A 23,521-nucleotide genomic window follows, 5' to 3' on the forward strand; every position below is an offset into this window, starting at 1 on the left:
AGTGTCGAGGTAAGAGAGTGAGGGAGAGGAGAGAAGAGGGAGGGAAAACGTGAAGGGAGAGACTCGTAACGGAGGGAAAAAGAAGAGCTGGAGAGAAGAGGAAATGGGGGAAGAGGAAGAGAGGGAGAGGAATGAGAGAGGAGAGGGGAGGAATAAAGAGGAAAAGAGGAAGAGGAAGGAATTAAGAGGAAGAGAGGCAGAGGAAGGATGTAAAGAGAGAGAATAAAGGTGAGAGGAAGAGGAGGAAGAGAGGAGTGAGAGAGGGTGAGAAAGGAAGGAAGCAAGGAGGAAAATAAGAGAGGGAAAGGAGAGGAAGAAAGGATTGAGGGAGGAGGAGGAGAAAAAGGGGAAGAAGTGGAGGAAAGAGAGAGAGGGAGAGGAGGGGAAGAAAGGATTGAGGGAGGAGGAGGAAGAGGGGAAGAAGTGGAGGAAAGAGAGAGAGGGAGAGGAGGGGAAGAGAGGATTGAGGGAGGAGGAGGAGAAAGAGGGGAAGAAGTGGAGGAAAGAGAGGAATAAAGAGAGAAAGAGCGAGAGGGGAAGGAGAGGAGTGAGTGGAGGAGGGAGGAAACGGGATGAAGGTGAAGTAGAATGAGGGGAGAGAGAGAAGAGAGAAATGGAGAGAAGTGGAGTGGAGGAGGGAGAGAAAGAGGGACAGGGTGGTGGCGAAAGGACGGAGGAGGAGGAGGAGGAGGAGGAGGAGGAGGAGGGAGTTGCCTTAAAGCTGATTTCCTGCAACCAGCCCTCGCTCCTCCTGCCGTCCACCGCTTTGATCCCACGCGATGAACGCCACCACCACCACCACTACTACTACTACTACTACTACTACTACTACTACTGCTGTTACTACTACTACTACTACTACTACTACTGCTGTTACTACTACTACTACTACTACTATTATTACTACTGCTACTACTATTACTACTACTACTATTATTACTACTGCTACTACTACTACTACTACAGCTACTACACTGCTTCCCTTCTCCACTTGACTATTACTACTTTTCTCTTCGTCCACTGCCTATTTCTATTCCTCCTCCTCCTCCTCCTCTTCTACTATGTTTCCTTCACTCCAACACTTCTCTTCTTCCTCTTCCTCCTCCTCCTCCTCCTCCGTATGTTGTTTTCCTCTTCCTCCTCTTCTTCTTCTTCTGTGTGTCTATTCCTTGTCCTCCTCCTCCTCTTCTTCCTTCTCTTCTCTTCCTTTCCTTCCTAATCTTCCCTCATTATTATTCTCTATCTTCCTCCTCCTCCTCCTCCTTCACTATTTTCCCATCTACAGTCGAACCTCTCCTTCTCCTCCTCCTCCTCTTCCTCCAAAACTCTCTTTCCTCCCCCCTTCCCTCCCTCCCCCCCCTCTCTCTCTCTGCTCCACCTGCTGGCATACTCTTATTCCTCCTCCTCCTCTTCCTCTTCTTCCACCCAAGCGCTCTCTCTCTTTCTCTCTAGCTCTCCTTCCTTCATCGTCCCCCTTGACCTAGCCCCCCCCTCCCTCCCCTCTTTTTTCCCCCTCAGAACCCCCTCTTCCCCCCTACCCTTAGACCATCCTCCCCCTCTCCTCATCTCTTCCCTTTTTACCTCACAGCCACTCTTCCTCCATTTCCCCTCATATCCTCCCCTTTCTTTCCTCCTATTCCCTCCCTTCTTTTCTTTCTCCCTCCCTTTCCCTTCCTCCGTCCCCCCGCCCCCCCTCTCTCTCTTTCTCTCCTTCCGTCCCTCCCTTCCCCTTTTTACGTCACCTCAGACCCTCCTCCCCTCCCCACCCTACCTCCCTTTCTTCTCTCCCACCCTACTGCCCCTTCTCTCCTTTCCTTCCCTCAGGCCCTTCTCCTCTCTTCCCCCCTTCTTCCCTCTCCTCCTATCCTCCCCTTCCTATCCCTTGATCCCCTCTTCCCTCAGTACCTCCCCTTCCCCTCCTACCTTCCCACCTCTCTCACCCAACCTATCCTCCCCTTCTCTCCCCTTTCCTTCCCTCAGCCACATTGCCCCCCCCCCCTTCCCTTCTCCCCTCCCTCCCCCGCCACTCACCAGGAGGTCCTCTGTGGGTCTGCTGCCGACGACGCTGCAGAAGTCGCCGAAGTTCGAAGCGCAGACTTTCCGGACCTGGAAGAGCGCGTCGGAGCAGAGAGTCGTGAAGCGCTGCAGGAAGAGGCGCTCCGTCATCTCCCGGCCAATGAGCGGCGCCATCTTGGACATGAGCTGCCGGGGGGGGGAGAGGGGGAAAGGGGGAGAGTGAGCGAGGGGAAAACGTCTCGTACTAGTGCTGGGGCTGCTGCTGCGTGAGGGGGTGGGGGGGGGGTGGGGGGACGAGGAGGAGGAGGAGGAGGTGTGTGTGTGTGTGTGTGTGTGTGTGTGTGTGTGAAGGGGTTGGGCTAGGTATTGGTGGTGTATGCTAGAGAGAGAGAGAGAGAGAGAGCGTTGCAGCTCTCTCTCTCTCTCTCTCTCTCTCTCTCATGTGCTAGTTAATGAGTGAGTGTCTGCCACTCGACCTCGTACGCTTACACACACACACACACACACACACACACACACACACACACACACACACACACACGGTTCCTGCCATGCGCCGCCCGCCGTGTTCGTGGCCCTGCAGGCGTGTCTCCGGGTGCCAGGCAGGGCCACGCAGGGCCGGCGCGGCGGCACGGGGAGGGCGTCGCGGCGTCACTCCCGCAGGTCTGCCCTAACCCGCCGCCGCCGCCACTGTTACTGATACGACGTGTTCGCTTCCTCTGCCTCTCTATCCTTGCCCCTTGTCCTCCTTCCCTCACTACTACATGTCCTTCTCTGCCTCCCACTACTACTACTACTACTACATGTTCGCTTCCTCTTTCTCTCTATCCTTGCTCCTTGTCCTTCCCTCACTACATGTCCTCCATCTCTGCCTCCCACTACTACTACTACTATATGTTCGCCTCCTCTTCCTCTCTATCCTTGCTCCTTGTCCTTCCCTCACTGCTACATGTACTTCTCTGCCTCCCACTACCACTACCACTACTACTACTACTACTACTTGTTCACTTCCTCTAATTACTACGACACGTCCTTTTCCTCTCCTTCTCTATCCCTATTCCTTATCCCCTCCACCACCACCACCACCGCCTCTACAACTGCTTCTTCTTCATCTTCTCCACTCCTTTTCCTCCCCACCGCCGTCACCTTCTCCATTACTACTGCCTTTCCTTTTTTTCCCCCTTCCTCCACTAAATCATCTTCCTTTTCACTCTGTCCTTATTCCTTTTCCCCACCGCCTCTACAACTGCTTCTGTCATCTTCTCCTTCTCCACTCCTTTTCCTCTCCACTGCCGTCACCTTCCCCATTACTAGTGCATTTCCTTTTTTTCCCCCTTCCTCCACTAAATCATCTTCCTTTTCACTCTATCCTTATTCCTTTTCCCCACCGCCTCTACAACTGCTTCTGTCATCTTCTCCTTCTCCACTCCTTTTCCTCTCCACCGCTGTCACCTTCTCCATTACTAGTGCCTTTCCTTCTTCTTTTTTCCTTCCTCCACTAAATCATCTTCCTTTTCACTCTGTCCTTATTCCTTTTCCCAACCGCCTCTACAACTGCTTCCGTCATCTTCTCCTTCTCCACTCCTTTTCCTCTCCACCGCCGTCACCTTCTCCATTGCTAGTGCCTTTCCTTTTCATTTTTTCCTTCCTCCACTAAATCATCTTCCTATTACTCTGTCCTTATTCCCTTTACCAACACCAAGTCACCTCAATTACTAACTTGTTCTCTTCTTTTTCCCCTATCCCGATTTTTTCCCCTCTAATTCCTTCAACACTTCAAAGACTTATCCTTCCTTTATCTAAACTACTCTCCTCAATAACATAAAACTAAATCATCTTCCTATTACTCTGTCCTTATTTCCTTCACTCTCCACTACCTTGACCAGCACCAAATCACCTCAATTACTAACTTGTTCTCTTCCTTTTCCTCTATCCCGATTTTTTCCCCCTCTCATTTACTCCTCCAATTCCTTCAACACCTCAGACTTATCCTTCCTTTATCCAATTCACTACTCTCAATAACATGAAACCCGCGCCTCCTGACCGAGTACCACCTTGGACAACACTAGGATACGAGACCCAACGTTGCCAGATTGTCGTACTCAGCCTCTTATATTTACCAACTTTCGACTCAAAACCCGTCTCCTGGACCCCAATAACGAGATTCATTTATATTCATCGTTAAAATAGTTAATTCCTGATGTTTCTTGGCAATAGTTACGCGTCAAAACCCGGTAAATACTATGCTCTGAGTACGATAGTCTGGCAACAGTGACGAGACCGGAGGAACCTAAGGAATCAGTAACCCCACTTCAAGGTTTGGGAGCCGTTACAAAGACTGACCTAATAAAACCACGTCACGTTCCCGGCAGGCGGCAGCACCTCCCTCAGTGCTGCCGCGGCCTTGCACAGCCCCCCCCCCCCCCCACAACAGGTCAGAGTCACCCCCTACCCCAGCCCCGCGCGCATGATGTTCACCCCAAGCGTCACCAGTTATCGTACTCATTTATTATAGTTGACAAAATCTTTCCAAATACAAAATACATATATGAAGGAAAATACTAAGGGTTACATTATAAGACATTTCACCACGTGTCAGGGAGGGACGGACGGCTCGTGGCAACACCCCCTCACTCTCCTCCTGCCTGCCCCCCACACTACAGACGGGGGCAGGGGGGTGGATGGTCGGGCTGTCACCTCCCCGGCCGCGCCCGCTACGCCCTCCGTGATGGACGCGGCAAACAAAACGTTAGTCACCGATGCTCAGGCTCACCAGGAATATTTAACGCTAGATATGCCCACTCCCCTCCCCCCTGACCCCGTACAGCACCCTCAGGCAGGCGGGGGAGGGGGCGAGGTGGTGGGGCGTCACGCGGCGGGGCATCTTTGGGCGTGTCAAGCTCAATACGACAGGACGTAAACCTATTAGGACACTGTTTCTCTGATACCATGAACCAGGGAGAGAGAGAGAGAGAGAGAGAGAGAGAGAGAGAGAGAGAGAGAGAGAGAGAGAGAGAGAGAGAGAGAGAGAGAGAGAGAGAGAGAGAGAGAGAGAAGTGCGACAGGACCCATCTTAGGACATCATTATCCATTACTATAACGTTTTAAGTCACACCCACTATGAAAACGTTAAACATCACACCCACTATGGAAACATCTTAAACACAGCCATTATAAAAACACAACTTCAAACTTAACAAATATGGGCAATAATTCAACACACTGCTTCCCTGTTACCATGAGTCAGGTCACGTCAGGTTAGGGCGAAGCAGAGAGAGAGAGAGAGAGAGAGAGAGAGAGAGAGAGAGAGAGAGAGAGAGAGAGAGAGAGAGAGAGAGAGAGAGAGAGGAGCAGGCAACACAGTCATTATGAACAAGATGCAACCACTTAAAACTAACAACAAACGGCGATCAAACAGGACACACGAATTTTCTGTTGCGATGATATGCTGCAGGAGGAGGAGGAGGACGGGGGAGGGGGGGGACATACACGGGCGGGGCGGCGTCGGAGGACACAGCCACCAACACAGCAGCTTGCAGCTTTAATTTGGCGGTCGTGTCTTCGGCGGCGAGGGTAAGAGAGTGCGGCGAGGAGGCGGGCTACGGCGGAGGGGTCGGCGAGGCGGGAGGGAGATAGGGCAGGGGAACAGCCACCTTAGGGATCAGGTTCTATATTCTTAAACGTATCGGGGTCCCATTACGACAATATTCCAGTGCTACAGAGAATATTAACCGGGTCTCCATGAGTGATTTCCCCCTTCAAGATACAGACGTAGTGTAAAACTATCACTAGGATCACAAAGCCAAAGATTAACCGGGTCTCCATGGGTGATTTTCCCCTTCAAGATACAGACGTAGTGTAAAACTGTCCCTAGGATCACACAGCCAAAGATTAACCGGGTCTCCATGGGTGATTTTCCCCTTCAAGATACAGAAGTCGTGTAAAACTATCACTAGGATCACACAGCCAAAGATTAACCGGGTCTCCATGGGTGATTTTCCCCTTCAAGATACAGAAGTCGTGTAAAACTGTCCCTAGGATCACACAGCCAAAGATTAACCGGGTTTTCATGGGTGATTCTCCAGTTCAAGACACTTAAGTCGTGTAAAACTATCATTAGGATCACAAAAGCAGTCAATGGAAATCCCAACAATTTCTGCGAGGCGCTTCAAATAGGCAAATGATTGACAATACGAGCTTGGAACCACCCACTCACCGCCCCACTTACACCTGTAAACAAAATTAACAGGTGCCTTCGGCGGTGAGGGTATACATAGGTGGGGACACACATCAACATACAAAGTCGCATTAAGGAGAAGACTAAAGAACCACCAAGAAGACACCAACCACAGCCTCAAGTTCCGGGAGCCATTGCAAAGGGCATCCTAGCTAGTCTTCTGGTCACGCCAACACGAAGGAAGAAGTACTGCATCATGGGAGAGTGCGGGGGTGTAGACTGCATCAGGGGGTGCGGGGTGTGCGTCTTGTAGGAGTGTCCCACAGCGGCGCTCATCAAAGCTGGCTGTGATATGATTGGCACCAACACATCACACCCACTCTGACAAGCAGCGCCGGCAGGATCGTTCTTTCTACCCCCGCACATGAGTTCCTGCTGTTGTTGTTCTTCTTCAGACCAGAGTATCACTTCTCATAAGTCTTCTCATTGAGTCCCGCACACGACTTCTTGTTCTTGTTCTTCTTTAGACTTTTAACGCTTTGTATTACTTCTAAGGTCTTTCCTCCTTGGTATTCCTTTGTATTTGACGTGGCATGAAACCGACCTCAGTCATACATTCTTCTTAAACCGACCTCAGTCATACATTCATCTTAAACCGACCCAAGTCATACATTCTTATTAAACCGACCCAAATCATACATTATTATTAAACCGACCCAAATCATACATTCTTATTAAACTGACCCAAATCATTCATTCTTCTTAAACCGACCCAAATCATACATTCTTATTAAACCGACCCAAATCATACATTCTTATTAAACCGACCCAAATCATACATTCTTATTAAACCGACCCAAATCATACATTCTTATTAAACTGACCCAAATCATTCATTCTTATTAAACCGACCCAAATCATACATTCTTATTAAACCGACCCAAATCATACATTCTTATTAAACCGACCCAAATCATACATTCTTATTAAACCGACCCAAATCATACATTCTTATTAAACCGACCCAAATCATACATTCTTATTAAACCGACCCAAATCATACATTCTTATTAAACCGACCCAAATCATACATTCTTCTTAAACCGACCCAAATCATACATTCTTCTTAAACCGACCCAAATCATACATTCTTATTAAACCGACCCAAATCATACATTCTTCTTAAACCGACCCAAATCATACATTCTTCTTAAACCGACCCAAATCATACATTCTTATTAAACCGACCCAAATCATACATTCTTATTAAACCGACCCAAATCATACATTCTTATTAAACCGACCCAAATCATACATTCTTCTTAAACCGACCCAAATCATACATTCTTATTAAACCGACCCAAGTCATACATTCTTATTATTATTAGATACGAAACAGGTAGAGATGGAGGAGTGGGAACACTATATGCTACCTGTTCAGGAGCCGCTAAACACCGGAGACGCCGAGAGAATAGGAAAGTGAAAGCAATGAGAGAGCGAACATCTTTCTTCGTTCCCGTCCTTAACCCGGTAGCTGCAGGGATTATGTTTCTTAATTAAAGGCCCCTCTAAGCGAATTAATAAAAAAATAAATAAATAAATAAATAAATAAATAAAAAAAATCAAACACACCATTTCATAATATATATGTCAACGCATTTGTGATCAGTTTATGCATCATCTATGTTGGGGAGTTTATATCATGACAAAAATTTGGCCCGTCGCTAGTACACGGTAAAGCCACAAATTTGGCCCGTCGCTGCTACCGGGTTAAGCACAGAAGTCGCTTAGCATAACCAGCAACATGAACGGCACACCACGCTGCGGCATTACAACGAACCCAACAGTAGCTCCAGTGACACAGCTCTACGCCCTTCTCCGACACAGCTCTTTTCCTCCTCCAAACAGTATTCTTAGTCTCACACGTCTCGGGCTCCCATTACGATCATCTCCCAAGGCCACAGAGAAGATTAACCGGGTTTTCATGGGTGACTTTGCCGTCCATGGTGCAAAAGTCGTGTAAAACTATCACTAAGATCACAAAGCAATCCATGTAAATCCCAGCAACTTCTACGACGGGCTTTTCGAACAGGCGAACTGAGGTGCAGATACGTTGAGCTAAAGGACCAGTACAGTATAGCAAATTTGTAAGCTGCCCAACCAAACACAAAATACCACGAAAATGACTTGTATAATGTTTGGCCTCGATATAAAAGAGGAGGAACTTTTATGAAACCACACAGGGAATCTCTTTGGTATCTGGCACTGAGTAGAATTAACGGATCATTGTGGAGAATATAGCTTGTCTTGGGCGCTGACAATGACTGTGTATAGTGTTTGGCGTCGATATAGGCCTCGATATAAAAGAGGAGGAACTTTTAGGTAACCACACAGGGAATCTCTTTGGTATCTGGCACTGAGTAGAATTAACAGATCATTGTGGAGAATATAGTTTGTAGTTTGTCTTGGGCGCTGACAATGACTGTGTATAGTGTTTGGCGTCGATATAAAAGAGGAGGAACTTTTATGAAACCACACAGGGAATCTCTTTGGTATCTGGCACCGAGTAGAATTAACGGATCAATGTGGAGAATATAGTTTGTCTTGGGCGCTGACAATGACTGTGTGGGACTACTGAACTGCCCCTAAGACCACAACCTTTCTGGCAGTGTAAGCCCCAGCAGCACACATTACGGCAAACCCAACATTACAATTACAAAACTCCATGAACATCGTAGCAACTTTTACGAGGCTTTTCAAACAGGCGAAGTAAGGTGCAGAGTGAAAATACGAGCTAAAGACAACAAGCTTCCTCTCAGTACAGGCAGCAGCAATAGCATGAGCGCCACACCGGGATACATTACGGCAAACCCAACATTAGAATTACAAAACTCCATGAACATCGTAGCAACTTTTACGAGGCTTTTCAGACAGGCGAAGTAAGGTGTCGAGTGAGAATACGAGCTTAAGACAACAAGCTTCCTCTCAGTATAGGCAGCAGCAATAGCATGAGCGCCACACCGGGATACATTACGGCAAACCCAACATTACAATTACAAAACTCCATGAACATCGTAGCAACTTTTACGAGGCTTTTCAAACAGGCGAAGTAAGGTGTCGAGAGTGAGAATACCAGCTAAAGACAACAAGCTTCCTCTCAGCGTAAGCAACACCTGCATGATGGCTACACCGGGATACATTACGGCAGACCTAACATTAAGGGGCTATTACACCGGACAAATTTTCCGTGGATCTTCAGTCAAACCACGATTTCCGCTAGCGTGGTTGTCTTTGTTTCTTGTTATTGCTGCTGCTGATGATGGTGAGTAATACCGTCGTCCTTCAGTGAAATCTACCGTAGCTTTGGAAGATCGTGGACACATCAGAAAGCCACGGAAATATGAGAACCACGCCAGCAAAAATCGTGGTTTGATTGAAGATTCACAGAAAATTTGCCCAGTGTAATAGCCCCTTTAGCTTGACACACCCGCCTCTCCGCAGTAACCACAGCAGCGCGCAGCAACACAAAGCCAGCAGCCGCACGTGATCTTCTATCTTAACCCTAGAACACTAACCTTAGAAAAAGTCACACCACTACTAACCATGGGTACATCATACCCGATTTTGAAAAAAAAATAAATAAAATTAAATGTAAAGTTTTAATGGAATAAAGTTACATGAAGGGACTTCAAACTTTGTATCTTGACTTAACATTAAGAAGAACTGAAAAACGTATTGTTTTGGTATGAAAATCAGGTACTGAAAAATGTTACTAAAAATAGGAAAAATGTTCAAAAATTTCAAAAAAAAAATTTCATAAAAAAAATTATCATCCGATGGCTTCCAAACTTCTTGTATGGCCTCCCAGGTCCTGTGATCCACTGCACAGGTGATCACTAAAAAAGTACGTAAACAATATCCTAGGGACATGTACAACACCCTGTATCACCAACCATGGGTATGCCGCACCCGAATGTAGGCCTACAACAAAGGTGAGCAGAGAGAGCGAGACAACGTGACCTTCCCCTACACTGTCAAGCGGGCACATGAAGCTACTGAGGAGATGGGTACCCTCAGAGCACCGGAACCATACACAATGGCAATGGCGTCATTCGCATGGGTACCTCATACCCATGGTTAGCGTTCAAGGGTTAATGGCACTAGCGCAACACCTGCTAGTGATGTATTACCTGGCACTAGTTCCAGTGACATGAACGCGTGTGTCGGGGGCTGCGCGTTCACACCTGTGCCGGGATATGATCAAGGTAACACAGGTAGGCACCCAAATGTACATGCTACCCGAGAGAGAATAGAGGGATGATGAAAGCGTTCTGAAACACACGACGTTCATACCTAGCTTAATTTCCGCTTCTTAGACTGATGGTGTTAAGTTTTCTGGTAACTCGTAGGGTCAGCAATAAAAATATGTAAATAAACAAACAAAATATAAATAAAAATACACAACATTTATAATATATTTCCGTCTCTGAGTAATCTGACGTTAGGTTTGCTGGTAACTCGTAGGGTCAGCAATAAAAATAAATACATAAATAAACAAATAAAATAAAAATAAAAATACACAAAACATTTATAATATACTTTCCGTCTCTGAGTAATCTGACGTTAGGTTTGCTGGTAACTTGTAGGGTCAGCAACAAAATAAATAAATAAATGTAGAAATAAAAAAAAAAGATGTAAAAAAAATATATGCTACTCAAAAACATGAAGTAAGATGGAAATGTAATCAAGACTATCATTACATCCCGCAGTATTCATTTATTTATCGTTCATAATTGAGCTAACACTTGTATAGTAACCCCCCCCCCCAAAGGACTTACACCCAAAACACGAATTAATATGAAAACGCCCAACGAGATATACCACATACAAAGAAGTGTCCTAATTTTCCCTAGTTTTCGTTCACCTTCCTAATCTATCGTTCATACTTAAGTTTGTACAGACAGACCAGACCTGCAAACTATACATCCTCCTCAAGAATACGAATAAATACAAAACACTTTAAAACACACAAAATCAGTACTGTTCTTCTCTCGCTTTCGTTCACTCTCCTAACCTATCATCTAAAATAAATAAATAAATAAGTACTTACGAAACATCCAAAACACCAGAAAACGCCCAAAATCAGTACTGTCCTTCTCTCTATCTTTCGTTCACTCTCCTAATCCATCACTCACAAGATATCAGATACTTTTTTTTGTCAGCCGTCCACGTGCAGGTTACGGCGTGCATCTGCGTGAGTTACCTTGATGGTTTACAAACAAGAGCCCGCACACACTTGCGGCCGTGGCGAGCACCTGCGTGGCTACCTGCGACCTCTCGTTAACACCTGTATACGAGACATCTAGTTCAAGTACGCCGCGACCCGCTTTGTGTGGCGAGACCAGTGACGCAAACACGGAAATGGTTGCTCTCTCTCTCTCTCTCTCTCTCTCTCTCTCTCTCTCTCTCTCTCTCTCTCTCTCCCCTCCTCACCCATCTTTTCTTCTTCCAATCTTCCTTTTATTTCGCCTTTTTCTTATGCAAGTAATCTTTTCCCTTCTCCCTTTCTTCCTCCTGTTCCTCTCAAATCAACTATTTCTGATTATTTCGGTTGTCCTGAGTTAACGATGCGTCACAACAATTACCACGAACCTAACAGTAGTAGTAGCAAAAGTAACAAAAACATAGGAGTCTGCAAGGGCCCAATATGAAGGACGGCTGCCTTTGTTTTCCTCTAGTTATGGTAGTCGTGGTAGTGGTGGCAGCAATGGTGATGGTCGTAGCAGTGGTCGTAGTCCTCGCTCATCAAAGCTGGCTGTGATATGACGAACAGACACACATACAACAGCCACTTTGTGAGGCAGGACACACGCGGGGTCTCACTCGATGGCTTCGGATCCTCCTCCTCCTTCGTGGACCTGTTCCCGACACAAAGCAGTTTCTCCTTCAGGCTATTCCTTGTACGCCTTTTCCCTACAAGTATATAGTTCCTCATTATGGTTCCCCTTTTCCTCCTCCTCCTAGTCTCCTCCCTCTTTTCCATGAGCAAGTTACGCCTTTTATGAGTTTCTCCTCCATGCACGTTCTTCCCTTACAAGTCTAATTTAGTCTACACCTTTCGTTTGTACCTCCTTTAAGCTTTTTTTCTCTCGCGCAAACCATTCCTCTGGCAGCAAACTCTCCCTCCTACATACTTCACACAGTTCTTCCTTCTCGTTGTCCTTTCCTCCAACACCAAACTCCTCCCTTCTCGTCGTTCTTTTCCTTGAGCATCATCAAACTCCTTATCTGTACATCTTTCTTCTCGTCATCCTCTCCTCCAACACCGACCTCCTTCTTATCCTCCTCATCCTAAACAATTGTTCTTCCTTCTCGTCGTTCTTCCCCCTCTTCAGCAGTAGTTCTCCTCCACGCAGTTCTCCACCGGCAGCAGAACTCGTCAAGTAGGCTGTGATATGCTATAAAAGCACCACACCACAGCAGACTTAACGGGCCCGACACCAGCAGCTGTTCAGAGGCCGCCGCTTGTAGGGCCGAGATGCTGTGACCGCTACTCCTGTTACTTCATCTCCTGCTGTGGGTGATGCCGACGGGGAGGGAAAGACGGACGAGTGCATAGAGTAGAAGATTCGAATGATGATGATGACAGGGGAAGGGAAAGACGGATGGATAGGGGGGAAGGGAGGAGAAGGGAAGGGAAGGACAGATGGACAGTAAAAGTTTTGGCAGGTAAGGTAAGGGAGTGGAAGGGAAAGAGAGGAGGAGTAATTGACGCCTAAGGAAATGGAGGGATAGTCTGGGGGGAGGGGGTAAGGTGGGGGCGCGTTCTTGCTGTGGTAATGAGGGGAAGGGAGAGAAAATATGCAGTGTTGAGGAGGGAAAAGTTGAGATGCTGTGGAGGGAAAAAATAAAGATGGGGAGAAAAGGATGGAGAAGAGATGCTGTGGTAAGGAGGAAAGGAAGGAGAGAAGAGAGATGCTATGGTGAGGAGGAAAGGATGGAGAGAAGAGATGCTGTGAGGAGGAGGAAAGGATGGAGAGAAGAGAGATGCTGTGAGGAGGAGGAAAAGATGGAGAGAAGAGAGAGATGCTGTGAGGAGGAGGAAAGGATGGAGAGAAGAGAGAGATGCTGTGAGGAGGAGGAAAGGATGGAGAGAAGAGAGAGGTGCTGTGGTGAGGAGCAAAGGGTGGAGAGAAGAGAGAGATGCTGTGGTAAAGGGGGGGAGGGGGGGATGCTGCTTGAAACTGTGTGGGGGGGAGGGGGGAGGGGAGGAGTTCACTAAAGTTGCCAAGCTGAAGGGGGTGTATTACTGTGGCGAAGGAGTAAGGGGGAAGGGGAGGAGGGTGGACGATGCTGTGTGGATTGTGGATAAAGGGAGGGAGGGAAAGGTGGGGAATATATGCTGTTGAAAAGGCTCATAACTGCTGTGTGTGTGTGTGTGTGTGTGTGTGTATGGGGGGGGGGGGGTTAGGGATAAAGAAAGGCTGTGTTGGTGCTGTGATGCTGTGGAAGAGAAGGAATGAGAGGAGAGATGAATGGATGATGCTGTGAAGGAGGAGGAGGAAGAGGAGGACTGTCGTTGATGATGTGATTTTGCTGTGGTATAGAGAGGAGCAAAGATGAGGAGTTGAATGCTGTTGAAGAGGATGACGATGTGGGATGAGGAGATAGTGGATGCTGCTGGTAGGGAAAGGATGAAGGATGCTGTTGAAGAAGGCGGGGATGAGATGGAGAGAAGAGTGGATGCTGGTAATGCTGTGGGATGTGGAGATGAGTGAAGGAAGAGGAAGATTCAAGATTGTCGATGATGCTGTGTAAGGAAGATGAGAGATGAGAAGAGTTGGATGCTGTTGAAGAGAGAGGAGATGCGGGATGCTGTGGTTGAGGGTAGCTGCGGCGGTGGTGCTGTGATGCTGTGGGACCTTGGTAGCTCATCAAAGGTGGCTGTGATACGGTCTTGAAACAGCATCGCGTCACACCCACTTTGACGAACACCAAGACCCCTGATCCTCCTTTTCTTCCTCTTCATTGTCCTCTTCTTTGTACTCTTCCAGCATCTTCTCTTGCCTAGGTATCTTCTTAATTTTTTGATCTGTTTTTTCTCTCCTTTCTTCCTCACCCTCCTTCTCTCACCAACAAGACCACTCAACCCTTTCCTCTTCCTCAAACGTCCAGCATCTTACCTCTTTCCTATCTTGACTTATCTTTTCTTTCCTTCCTCTCCCTCCTTCTCATCCTCTACAAGCATCTTCTCTATCTTCCGTATCTTAACTTATCTTTTCTCTCCTTCCTTTTATCTGTTCTCTCTTTCCTCTCCCTCCTTCTCATCCTCTACAAGCATCTTCTCTTCTCTATCTTCCGTATCTTAACCTATCTTTTCTCTCTTTCCTCTCCCTCCTTCTCCTCCTCTTTAAGCATGTTCTCTATCTTCCGTATCTTATCTTTTCTCTCCTTCCTCTCCCTCCTTATCTTCCTCTTTAAGCATTTTCTCTTCTTTATCTTCCGTATCTTAACTTATCTGTTCTCTCCTTCCTTTTCCTCCTCTTTCTCGTCAACGACCTTCTCTATCTTCCTTATCTTTTCTCTCCTTTCTTTACTTTCCTCCCTTCTTTCTCTCCTTGTATCTTTTCTTCTCTATATCTTCCTAATCCTTTATGTCTATTCTCTCCTCCGCTTTCCTTCTTTCCTCTCCATCCACTTCTTTTTTCTTTTCTCTTTTTTTCTCTCTTCTTCCTCCTCTCCTCCCTCTTACTCGCCACGCTTCCTTTCTTCTCTCTCCTTATCTTACAATTTTTCTCTCCTCTTTCATTTCCTTCCTCCTCCTCCCCCACCTTTTCTTCTCCCTATCTTCTTTTTTTCCACCATCCTCTTTTTTTACCCGAGCAATCTTTTATTTTCTCTTTTTTTTCCCTTCTCCATTTCTTCCCCTACTTTTCCTCCTCCATTCCTCTCCCTTCTCATCCTTATCCGGCTTATATTCTTCCTCCTCTTTCCTCCCCTACCTCGTCTCAACTCTTCTCTCCCTTCTCTTCCTCCTCCTATTACTCTTCCCCTTTCTCCTTCTCACCTCTTCTCTTCCTTCTCTCATCTTCAACTCTCCATTTCCTTCCCATTCTTCTCCTCCTCCTCCTCTTCATCTTTCTCTTTTATCTTCCTATTCCCCTTCCTCCTCCTCCTCCTCTTCCTTTCATCTGTATCTATCTCTTCTTCCTTTCCTCCTCTCATCTCATCTCTCCTCCTCCTCCTCCTCCTCCTCTAATCTACACCTCTCTATCTTGTTCCTTTCTATTCCTCTCCTCCTCCTCCTCTCATCTGCACCTCTTCCTTCCTCTCCATCTTTCCCTTTTTCCTTCTCCCCCCTCTTCTTCCTCTCCTCCTCCTCGTCGTAACCTCATTTCAAATCTGCCCTAAAAATGACTGATGGGGGAGGAATGGCAGGTGAAGGCATCAATCGGTATTCCCTCCACGTGGGAAGGGGAGGAAGGGGAGGGAAGGGAGGAAGGAAGGGGAGGGAGAGATGGAGGGAGGAAAGGGAGGGAGAGATGGAGGGAGGAAAGGAAAGGGAGGGATCAATACACCTCAACTCTCTCTCTCTCTCTCTCTCTCTCTCTCTCTCTCTCTCTCTCTCTCTCTCTCTCTCTCTCCCCTCCTCGGTCCTTCTCCCTCCTCCTCCTCCTCCTCCTCCTCCCTACGCCCCATATGGTTTGTCGGTTACATAATGGCTGAGTCACGACCTCTCTCCGTAATAATAATAATAATAATAATAATAATAATAATAATAATAATGAGTGACGCCTATAAACTACGACTAACAAATTGAATGATGATAAAAATGATAGTAGAAGTAATACATATTACAGTAGTAGTGGTAGTAGTAGTAGTAGTAGTAGTAGTAGTAGTAGTAGTAGTAGTAGTAGTAATGATAATAATAATAATTTAATATCAAGCGTTGTTGTTACTGAGGCAAATACGAAGTGATGGTGGGCGTGGCTTAGTGTGTGTGTGTGTGTGTGTGTGTGTGTGTGTGTGTGTGTGTGTGTGTGTGCGTGTGCGTGTGTGTGTGTGACTGACGTGTGGGCGTGGCTTGAGATGGTGTTGCTGTGTGGGTGGATATGGAGGGGAGGGGGCGGTGGGCGTAAGGAGTCGCGTGGGTGGTGTGTGTGTGTGTGTGGTGATCATTTTACAGGTGTGGGCGTGGCGTGGGTGACTTAGTAATAATGTGCGTATTGTGAGTGCGTATGTATGTTTGTGCGTGGGTGGAGGGGAATGGGGGGTGCGTGCGCGCGTCACGTGGGGGCGGCTTCTGTGTATGTAGGCGTGGTTAAGGCGCGGGCGTGGCGCGTGACAAATGATGACATACGGGCGTGTTGGCGGTTGGTGTGGGCGGCGGGGAGGGGTGGCATGGCTTGACATGGCGAGCAGGGGACGTGGGTCGGGGATAGAGGCGATAAAGGGCGTGGCGAGGGCAGGTAGGGTGGGTGGGTGGTGGGGCGACTAACATGGGCGGAAGTGACGAGAAAGTGGCGTGGGTGGCGTAACGTGGGTGGGAAGGTAACATAACATGGGCGGGTAGGGCGGTAAGGTTGTATAACATAGGTCGGAGGAAGGGGCTGTTACGTGGGCTTGAAGGTAACATAACATGGGTGGGTAGAGCGTAAGGTAACATAACATGGGTGGGTAGGAGGAGGAAGAGAAGGGAGAGAAGAGATAAGACGAGGTAGGGGAGGAAAGAGAAGGAAGAAGATAAGCCGGATAAGGATGAGAAGGGAGAGGAATGGAGGAGGAGGAGGAGCAAAGGTAGGGGAAGAAATGGAGAAGGAGAGAAAAGAGGAAATAAAAGATTGTTCGGATAAAAAAAAAAAAAAAATGAGGATGGTGGAAGAAAAGATGATATGGAGAAGAAAAGGTGGGGGAGGAGGAGGAAGGAAATGAAAGAGGAGAGAAAAATTGTAAGATAAGGAGGAGAGAGAAGAAAGGAAGCGTGGCGAGTATAACATAGGTGGAAGGGGCGGCAAGGGTGGTTGAGCATCATATTAGGGCTGTAAGGTGACAAATAAGAGTAGAAATGCGACTGAGCGAAATAACATGATCGGTAGGGTGACATAACGAAGGCGGTTGAGTCTGGCGTGATTAGGTCGACATAACACAGGCGGTAGGAGAGTTTGTCGACATAAGCAGTGGGATGGTAGACCGATATAACATAGGCTGCAAGATGGTAGGTAGACGGTGGAAGGATGGTAGGTCGACATAACATGGGCAGAAGGATGGTAGGTCGACATAACTTAGGCGAAAGGATGGTGGGTCGACATAACATGGGCAGAAGGATGGTAGGTCGACATAACATGGGCAGAAGGATGGTAGGTCGACATAACTTAGGCGGAAGGATGGTAGGTCGACATATCTTAGGCGGAAGGATGGTAGGTCGACATAACTTAGGCGGAAGGATGGTAGGTCGACATATCTTAGGCGGAAGGATGGTAGGTCGACATAACTTAGGCGGAAGGATGGTAGGTCGATATAACATAGGCGGAAGGAGAGTTTGCCGATATAACACAGGCGGTATGATGGTAGGTCGACATAACATAGGAGGTTGGTGATGTAACAAGAGCGGTAGGTCAACATATCTTAGGCGGTAGGTCGACATAACATTATCAACAAAGGCAATAAAGTCGACAGATCATACGGCGTAGGAGACTTTGTCGATAGAACATGGGCCGTAGGATGGAAGGTCGGTGGTCGGAAGGTAGTAGGTATGGTCCGTAGCGTAGCGTGGCGTGGTGCAGACGGGGGCGGTGTGAGGGACGCCGGGCACTGCTCATCAAAGCTGGCTGTGATAGGATAGCGAGCAGCGAGCTATGACAAACCAGTTTGATGCCAGTACCCAACGCAAGGCTCGTCCGTCTCCCTGGCTCTCCTCATCCTCTTCACGTTCTCTCCAGTGTTCTTCGTTCTCTTCTCTGCCTTCCAAGTGGCGTTCCATCCTTTGCCTTTTGCCGTTGATACTTCTTTCTTTCTTTTTTTTTTCCTTTGGCAAGTTTTTTTTCTTTCCTATTTTTTTTTTGCTTCTTTCTACCTCTTTACTCTAAATGCTGATTTCTATGTTGTTGATTTCCTTTCAAAATTTGGTGTCTCATTACTTTCTGCCTTTTTTTTTTAATCTTGTTTTCCTTACAAAGTTCTATTTCTCTTACTTTATACATCTTGTGATTGCTAACTTCCATGTCATTATTTACCTTACAAAGTTCTATTTCTCTTACTTTATAGATCTTGTGATTGCTTACTTCTATGTCATTATTTTCCTTACAAAGTTCAATTTCTCTTACTTTATACATCTTGTGATTGCTAACTTCCATGTCATTATTTACCTTACAAAGTTCTATTTCTCTTACTTTATACATCTTGTGATTGTTTACTTCTATGTCATTATTTTCCTTACAAAGTTCTATTTCTCTTACTTTATACATCTTGCGATTGTTTACTTCTATGTCATTATTTTCCTTACAAAGTTCTATTCATACTTTCTGCCTCTTGCTTCTGTTATATTACCCTTACAACGCTTTACTTTACTTTCTGCCTCTTCACTAATCACTTATTATTCCCCTTACAAAAGTCTATATTTCTCTCTTATATCTTGCCTCTTTAATGCACATGCTTATTGCTATATTTAATCATTTTCCTTGCAGGTTATTTTCTCTCGATCTGATTCCCTTTTATCAATTGTTTGTTTTCTCATCCCCTGTCACCTGCTCTCTTCTTTCCTTTCCTCTTCCGTCTATACCCGTTCCTTTATGCTCCTATTCTTTAACAAACTTTCCTCTACTTCTAAGTTTGCCTGCCGTTTCTTTCTTTACCAAGCGCCTCTCTCTCTCTCCCCCCCCCACCCCCCCTCCTCCTCACGCCGTTCTTCTTTAGCCAAGTTCTGTGTTTTCTTCCCTCCTTTTGCTCTATACCCTCGCTCTTCTTTCAACAGGCTACACCTCCTACTTCAAAGTTCCCGTTCTCTTTTTAAACTTTGCTTCCTTCATCGTTCACAACTTTTTTCCCTCCACTTCCTACTTTTTTTTTTATTTTTTTACTTTGCTTCCTTCACCGTTCACAATTTTTTTCCCTATTCTCTCTTTTGTTTGCGTTTCTTTCGGTACTCTCTTTTCTTCCTCCTCCTCTTTCTATTCTTTTTTTTTACTTTGCTTCCTTCACCGTTTACATTTTTTTTCCTATTCTCTCTCTTTTCCTTGTGTTTCTTTCGGTACTCTCTTTTCTTACTCTTCCTCCTCTTCCTTTTTAACTTTGCTTCCTTAATCGTTCACAACTTTTTTTCTTATTTTCTCTTTTGCTTGCCTCTCTTTCCCTACCCTTTCTTCTTCTTCTATTCTTTCTATAACTTTGCTTCCTTTATCGTTCAATTATTATTTCCCTTCTCTCTCCCTTTTGCGTTTCTTAGTGTACTCTTCTCTATTCCTCCTCCTCCTCCTCCTATTTTCCTTCTTCCACGTTACCTTCATAACCACTGAAAGTTAACGTAAGTACATACCTATTTTTTTCCCTTGTCTCCCTAGATTAACTTTACCTCCGTACTCTCTTCTCTTCCTCCTTATCTTTACTTTCATAGCCACAGAAAGTTTACTGAGTTACATATACATTTCCGGGGCTATTTTCGTACATTGGCTGCTGGAGGAGGAGGAGGAGGAGGAAGAGGAAGGGCGTGAACGGCGGCGTGAGTGACCAACTGATTGGTAGGTCTTTAATCAACTGTTGCCTGGGTGACTCCTAACGGATGGGGGAGGATGAGGGTGACTCCTGCCTCTCATGACTGGTAGATTAGCGGAGTTTTGACTGACGGAGGGAATGATTGACTGAGTATACCTGACAAACTACCTGACTTGCTAAATTGACTGGCTGAATATCTGACTGACTGACTGACTTATTTAACTATTTTCTTGACAAATTAACAAAGGAAGACTGGATAACAATGACTAACGGGCAGACGAATGGATTGCCTAACACCCTACTGCCTACCTACCTAACTGACTGACTGGCTGACTAACTAACCATCACAAAAACTTACTAACTGATTGACTGACTAACGGCGAGACGAACGAACTGAGAAACTCACTGCCTAACTAACTTTCAGACTAACAAACAAACACACGGACTAACTGATTGACCGACGCACGGACGAAAGTATTATGAAACTGACTGCCTAACTAACAACCTGACCATCTGACTAACTAACGATCTAACAAAGACACCGACGGATTGACTAACTGAATGACTAACAGACGGGCGAACTGACTAACAATCTGACCAACCCACTAACTTACTGACTGTGACTGACTGACTGACTGACTGGCTGGAGGTTGGGTGTCTTGACTGGTGACTAGTGGAGGCCGCGACCCCGTGAAAGACAAGATAGTGAGATGTTGCAATAATCGTACATCTCACTACCCATGTCTTTCACGGCGACGCCCTCCTCTGGCTCCTGATGGGGGTGGTGGGCTTGGTCTCGGCGGTGGTGACGGTTCTCTTCTCGTAACCTCTACTATATTCCTTCTGCTGGTGGTCTTGATCTTGGCGGTGGTGACGGTTCTCCTCTCGTAACCTCAACTATAGTCCTTCTGCTGGTGGTCTTGACGGTGGTGACGGTTCTTCTCTTGCAACCTCAACTATGTTCCTTCTGCTGGTGGTCTTGGTCTTAGCTCTAGTGACATTCTCCTCTCGTGACCTCAACTACATCGCTCCGTAACCCCAGAGAAAGGTGAAGTAACTCTGAACCCTTTCGGAACAGTGAGGTAAATTAGTGGAAGTCAACAAACATCTCCTTAGACTATTATGGAAGTAGAAACACACTAATGCTGCTTCTCTTCAGTCATCCATTAATTTACACATGTATTTAAGCTCCACTCCTTTTCTTGGCCGTGCATTGTGTGGGTCTTAGTAACGGCGCCCTTTAACGTGAGTAAGCCTTAGGTACTAGATGTTCTTAGCTTAGGTTAGCAAAAACACTACTTCTCTTCAGTCTTTCATTAGCTTACACATTTACTTAAGTTCCACTCCTTCCTCTCCTCCCCTGGTATTGTTTGGGTCTTTCTAACGGCTCCCTTTTCCGTGACCAAGCCTTAGGTACTAGATTTTCTTAGGTTAGGTGAGCAGAAACACTACTCCTCTTTTGTCATTCAGTAGTTTACACATTTATTTACGGCCCACTCTTCTCCCCCCACCCTATCCTGTTTTTGCCCTGGTATTGTGTGGGTCTTTGTAACGGCTCCCTTTTCCGTGACCAAGCCTTAGGTACTAGATTTTCTTAGGTTAGGTTAGCAGAAACACTACTCCTCTTTTGTCATTCAGTAATTTACATATCTTTTTCGGTCCTTTCCCCCCCGCGCTACAGATGCTTTGTCACACTACCACCAGGGTCAGATGACTACCCATGGAAAGCCCCACAACTCCTACGAAAGCCTTGTCAAATGTGTGTCACCCTGAGCCTTACACATTACCTCTTCTCCCCCACCCCATCCTGTTTTGCCCTGGTATTGTGCTGGTGTTCTAACGGTTATTTTCCGTGACCAAGTTTGGACACTAGATTTTCCGTGGATCTTCAGTTAAACCAGATCTCCGCTGGTGTGGTTCTCATATTCCCGTGGTTTTCTGACGTGTCCGGGATCTTCCAAAGCTACGGTAGATTTCAACGAAGGACGACGGTATTACTCACCATCATCATCATCAGCAATAACAAGAAACAAATGATAACCACGCCAGCGGAAATCGTGGTTTGACTGAAGATCCACGGAAAATTTGTCCAGTGTAATAGCGCCTTTACACGCTTATTAACTAGTGGTGGTGGTGGTGGTGGTGGTAGTGGTGGTGGTTCTCTTAACATTTAGTCAACACCTGCTCAGCGGACTAATGCCACACCTGCTTATAATTAAAGGTATTTCAAGCCTTCTTAAACGAGATGATGCATTAAATAAGATAGCCTCATGTATACTCTCTCTCTCTCTCTCTCTCTCTCTCTCTCTCTCTGTGTAATGTGTACCAGTGGGATGGGACAGACACACACTCATCATAAGGGAACGTGTGTGTGTGTGTGTGTGTGTGTGTGTGTGTGTGTGTGTGTGTGTATTTGTTATTGGGAAGGGGATGGGAGAACGGTACCGTGTATACGAACAAGTAAAGGCGTATTAATATGATAGAACACAATAATAACACACACACACACACACACACACAGGAAGGACTGGACTATTAGACACGGAGAAAGGACCATACATAAAATTAAGTAAATACATATAAACACACACACACACACACACACACACACACACACACACTCGGCCAACACTCACCGCCACCGCCTCCGTCTTGAACTCGTCGAGGGCGTCGCTGGAGGTGAGGTTGAGGATGACGGGACACACCTGGCTGTGCACCTCGGCGCGCCCCACCAGCTCCTGCTCCAGCAGCACCAGCAGCGCCGCCTGGGACGTCTTGCGCACCTGTGGAGGAGCAACGGACACGGCGCGTCAGGTTAAGACGTAGGGAAGTAAAGGTGGGGGAAAGGAAGGCAAGTTAAGAAAAGGCAATAGTAAGGGAAGTTAAGAAAAAGCCAAGAAAGTATAAGTTAACCTGGTACAAGCGACGGGCCAAATTAGTGTCATGATATAAACCCCCCAAAATAGATGATGTATAAACTGATCACAAATGCTTTGATATGTATTATGAAATGGTTTGTGTGAGTGATGATTTTTACTTAGAGGGATAATTAAGAAACATGATCCCTGCTGCTATCGGGTTAAAGTTCGGTGAGGCAAAAGAAAGTGTAAGTAAAGTAAGGTAATGAAAGTTAAAATAAGGTAAGGTAGGGTGAGGGAAATTAGGATAAGGTAAGGTAGGGTAAGGGAAGGGAATATTATGCTCAAGTAAAGTAGTGTATAAGGTAAGGGAAGGTAAGATATGATGATATAAAGGTAAGGTGAAGTAAGGGAAGGGAAGTTATGATAAGGTAAGGTAAGGTAAAGTAAGGTAGGGAAAGGTAAAGTAACTTAGGTTAAGTAAGGGAGGTTAAGATAAGGTAAGGTAAAGTAAGTTAAGAAAAGGTAAGGTAAAATAAGGAAAGTTAAGGCAAGAAAGATAAGGATAAGAAAATAAAGTAAAGGTAAAGATAGTGTTTGGCTAATACCTCCAAATCGTCCTTTACTTGGCGGCCTTCCCGCTCGTGAAACAGTTTAATGATGTCCTCGAGCCTTACCGCTGCTGCTACTATTACTACTACTACTACCACAAAGTTTGCTTCCATATCCCATCGAAGAAGGAAAGAACAATGGCAGGAGAGGA

The 23,521-nt window shown here is 46.2% G+C and overlaps 1 protein-coding gene and 2 long non-coding RNA genes across 5 annotated transcripts in view; all 3 read right to left on the bottom strand.

Annotated features, from left to right (window-relative positions):
• Positions 1–23,521, bottom strand: part of LOC127005155 (serine/threonine-protein phosphatase 4 regulatory subunit 1-like) — a 187,257-nt gene that overhangs the window by 17,584 nt on the left and 146,152 nt on the right. For all 3 annotated transcript variants that reach the window (XM_050873791.1, XM_050873793.1, XM_050873794.1), the window contains 2 exons: positions 22,537–22,683; positions 2,032–2,202 (listed from right to left, as the gene is read on the bottom strand). In XM_050873791.1, coding sequence (XP_050729748.1) covers positions 2,032–2,202; positions 22,537–22,683 — 318 coding nt within the window. The remainder of the gene's footprint in view (positions 1–2,031; positions 2,203–22,536; positions 22,684–23,521) is intronic.
• LOC127005157 (uncharacterized) lies at positions 3,197–4,418 on the bottom strand. Its single transcript, XR_007758356.1, has 2 exons — positions 3,469–4,418; positions 3,197–3,315 (listed from the first exon to the last, which is right to left on the bottom strand). It is a non-coding gene; the product is annotated as an uncharacterized LOC127005157 (long non-coding RNA).
• Positions 18,197–21,550, bottom strand: LOC127005156 (uncharacterized). Its single transcript, XR_007758355.1, has 2 exons — positions 18,559–21,550; positions 18,197–18,492 (listed from the first exon to the last, which is right to left on the bottom strand). It is a non-coding gene; the product is annotated as an uncharacterized LOC127005156 (long non-coding RNA).

The sequence above is a fragment of the Eriocheir sinensis genome, chromosome 29, assembly GCF_024679095.1.
Source record: "Eriocheir sinensis breed Jianghai 21 chromosome 29, ASM2467909v1, whole genome shotgun sequence".
In the NCBI taxonomy this organism is placed as follows: domain Eukaryota; kingdom Metazoa; phylum Arthropoda; class Malacostraca; order Decapoda; family Varunidae; genus Eriocheir; species Eriocheir sinensis.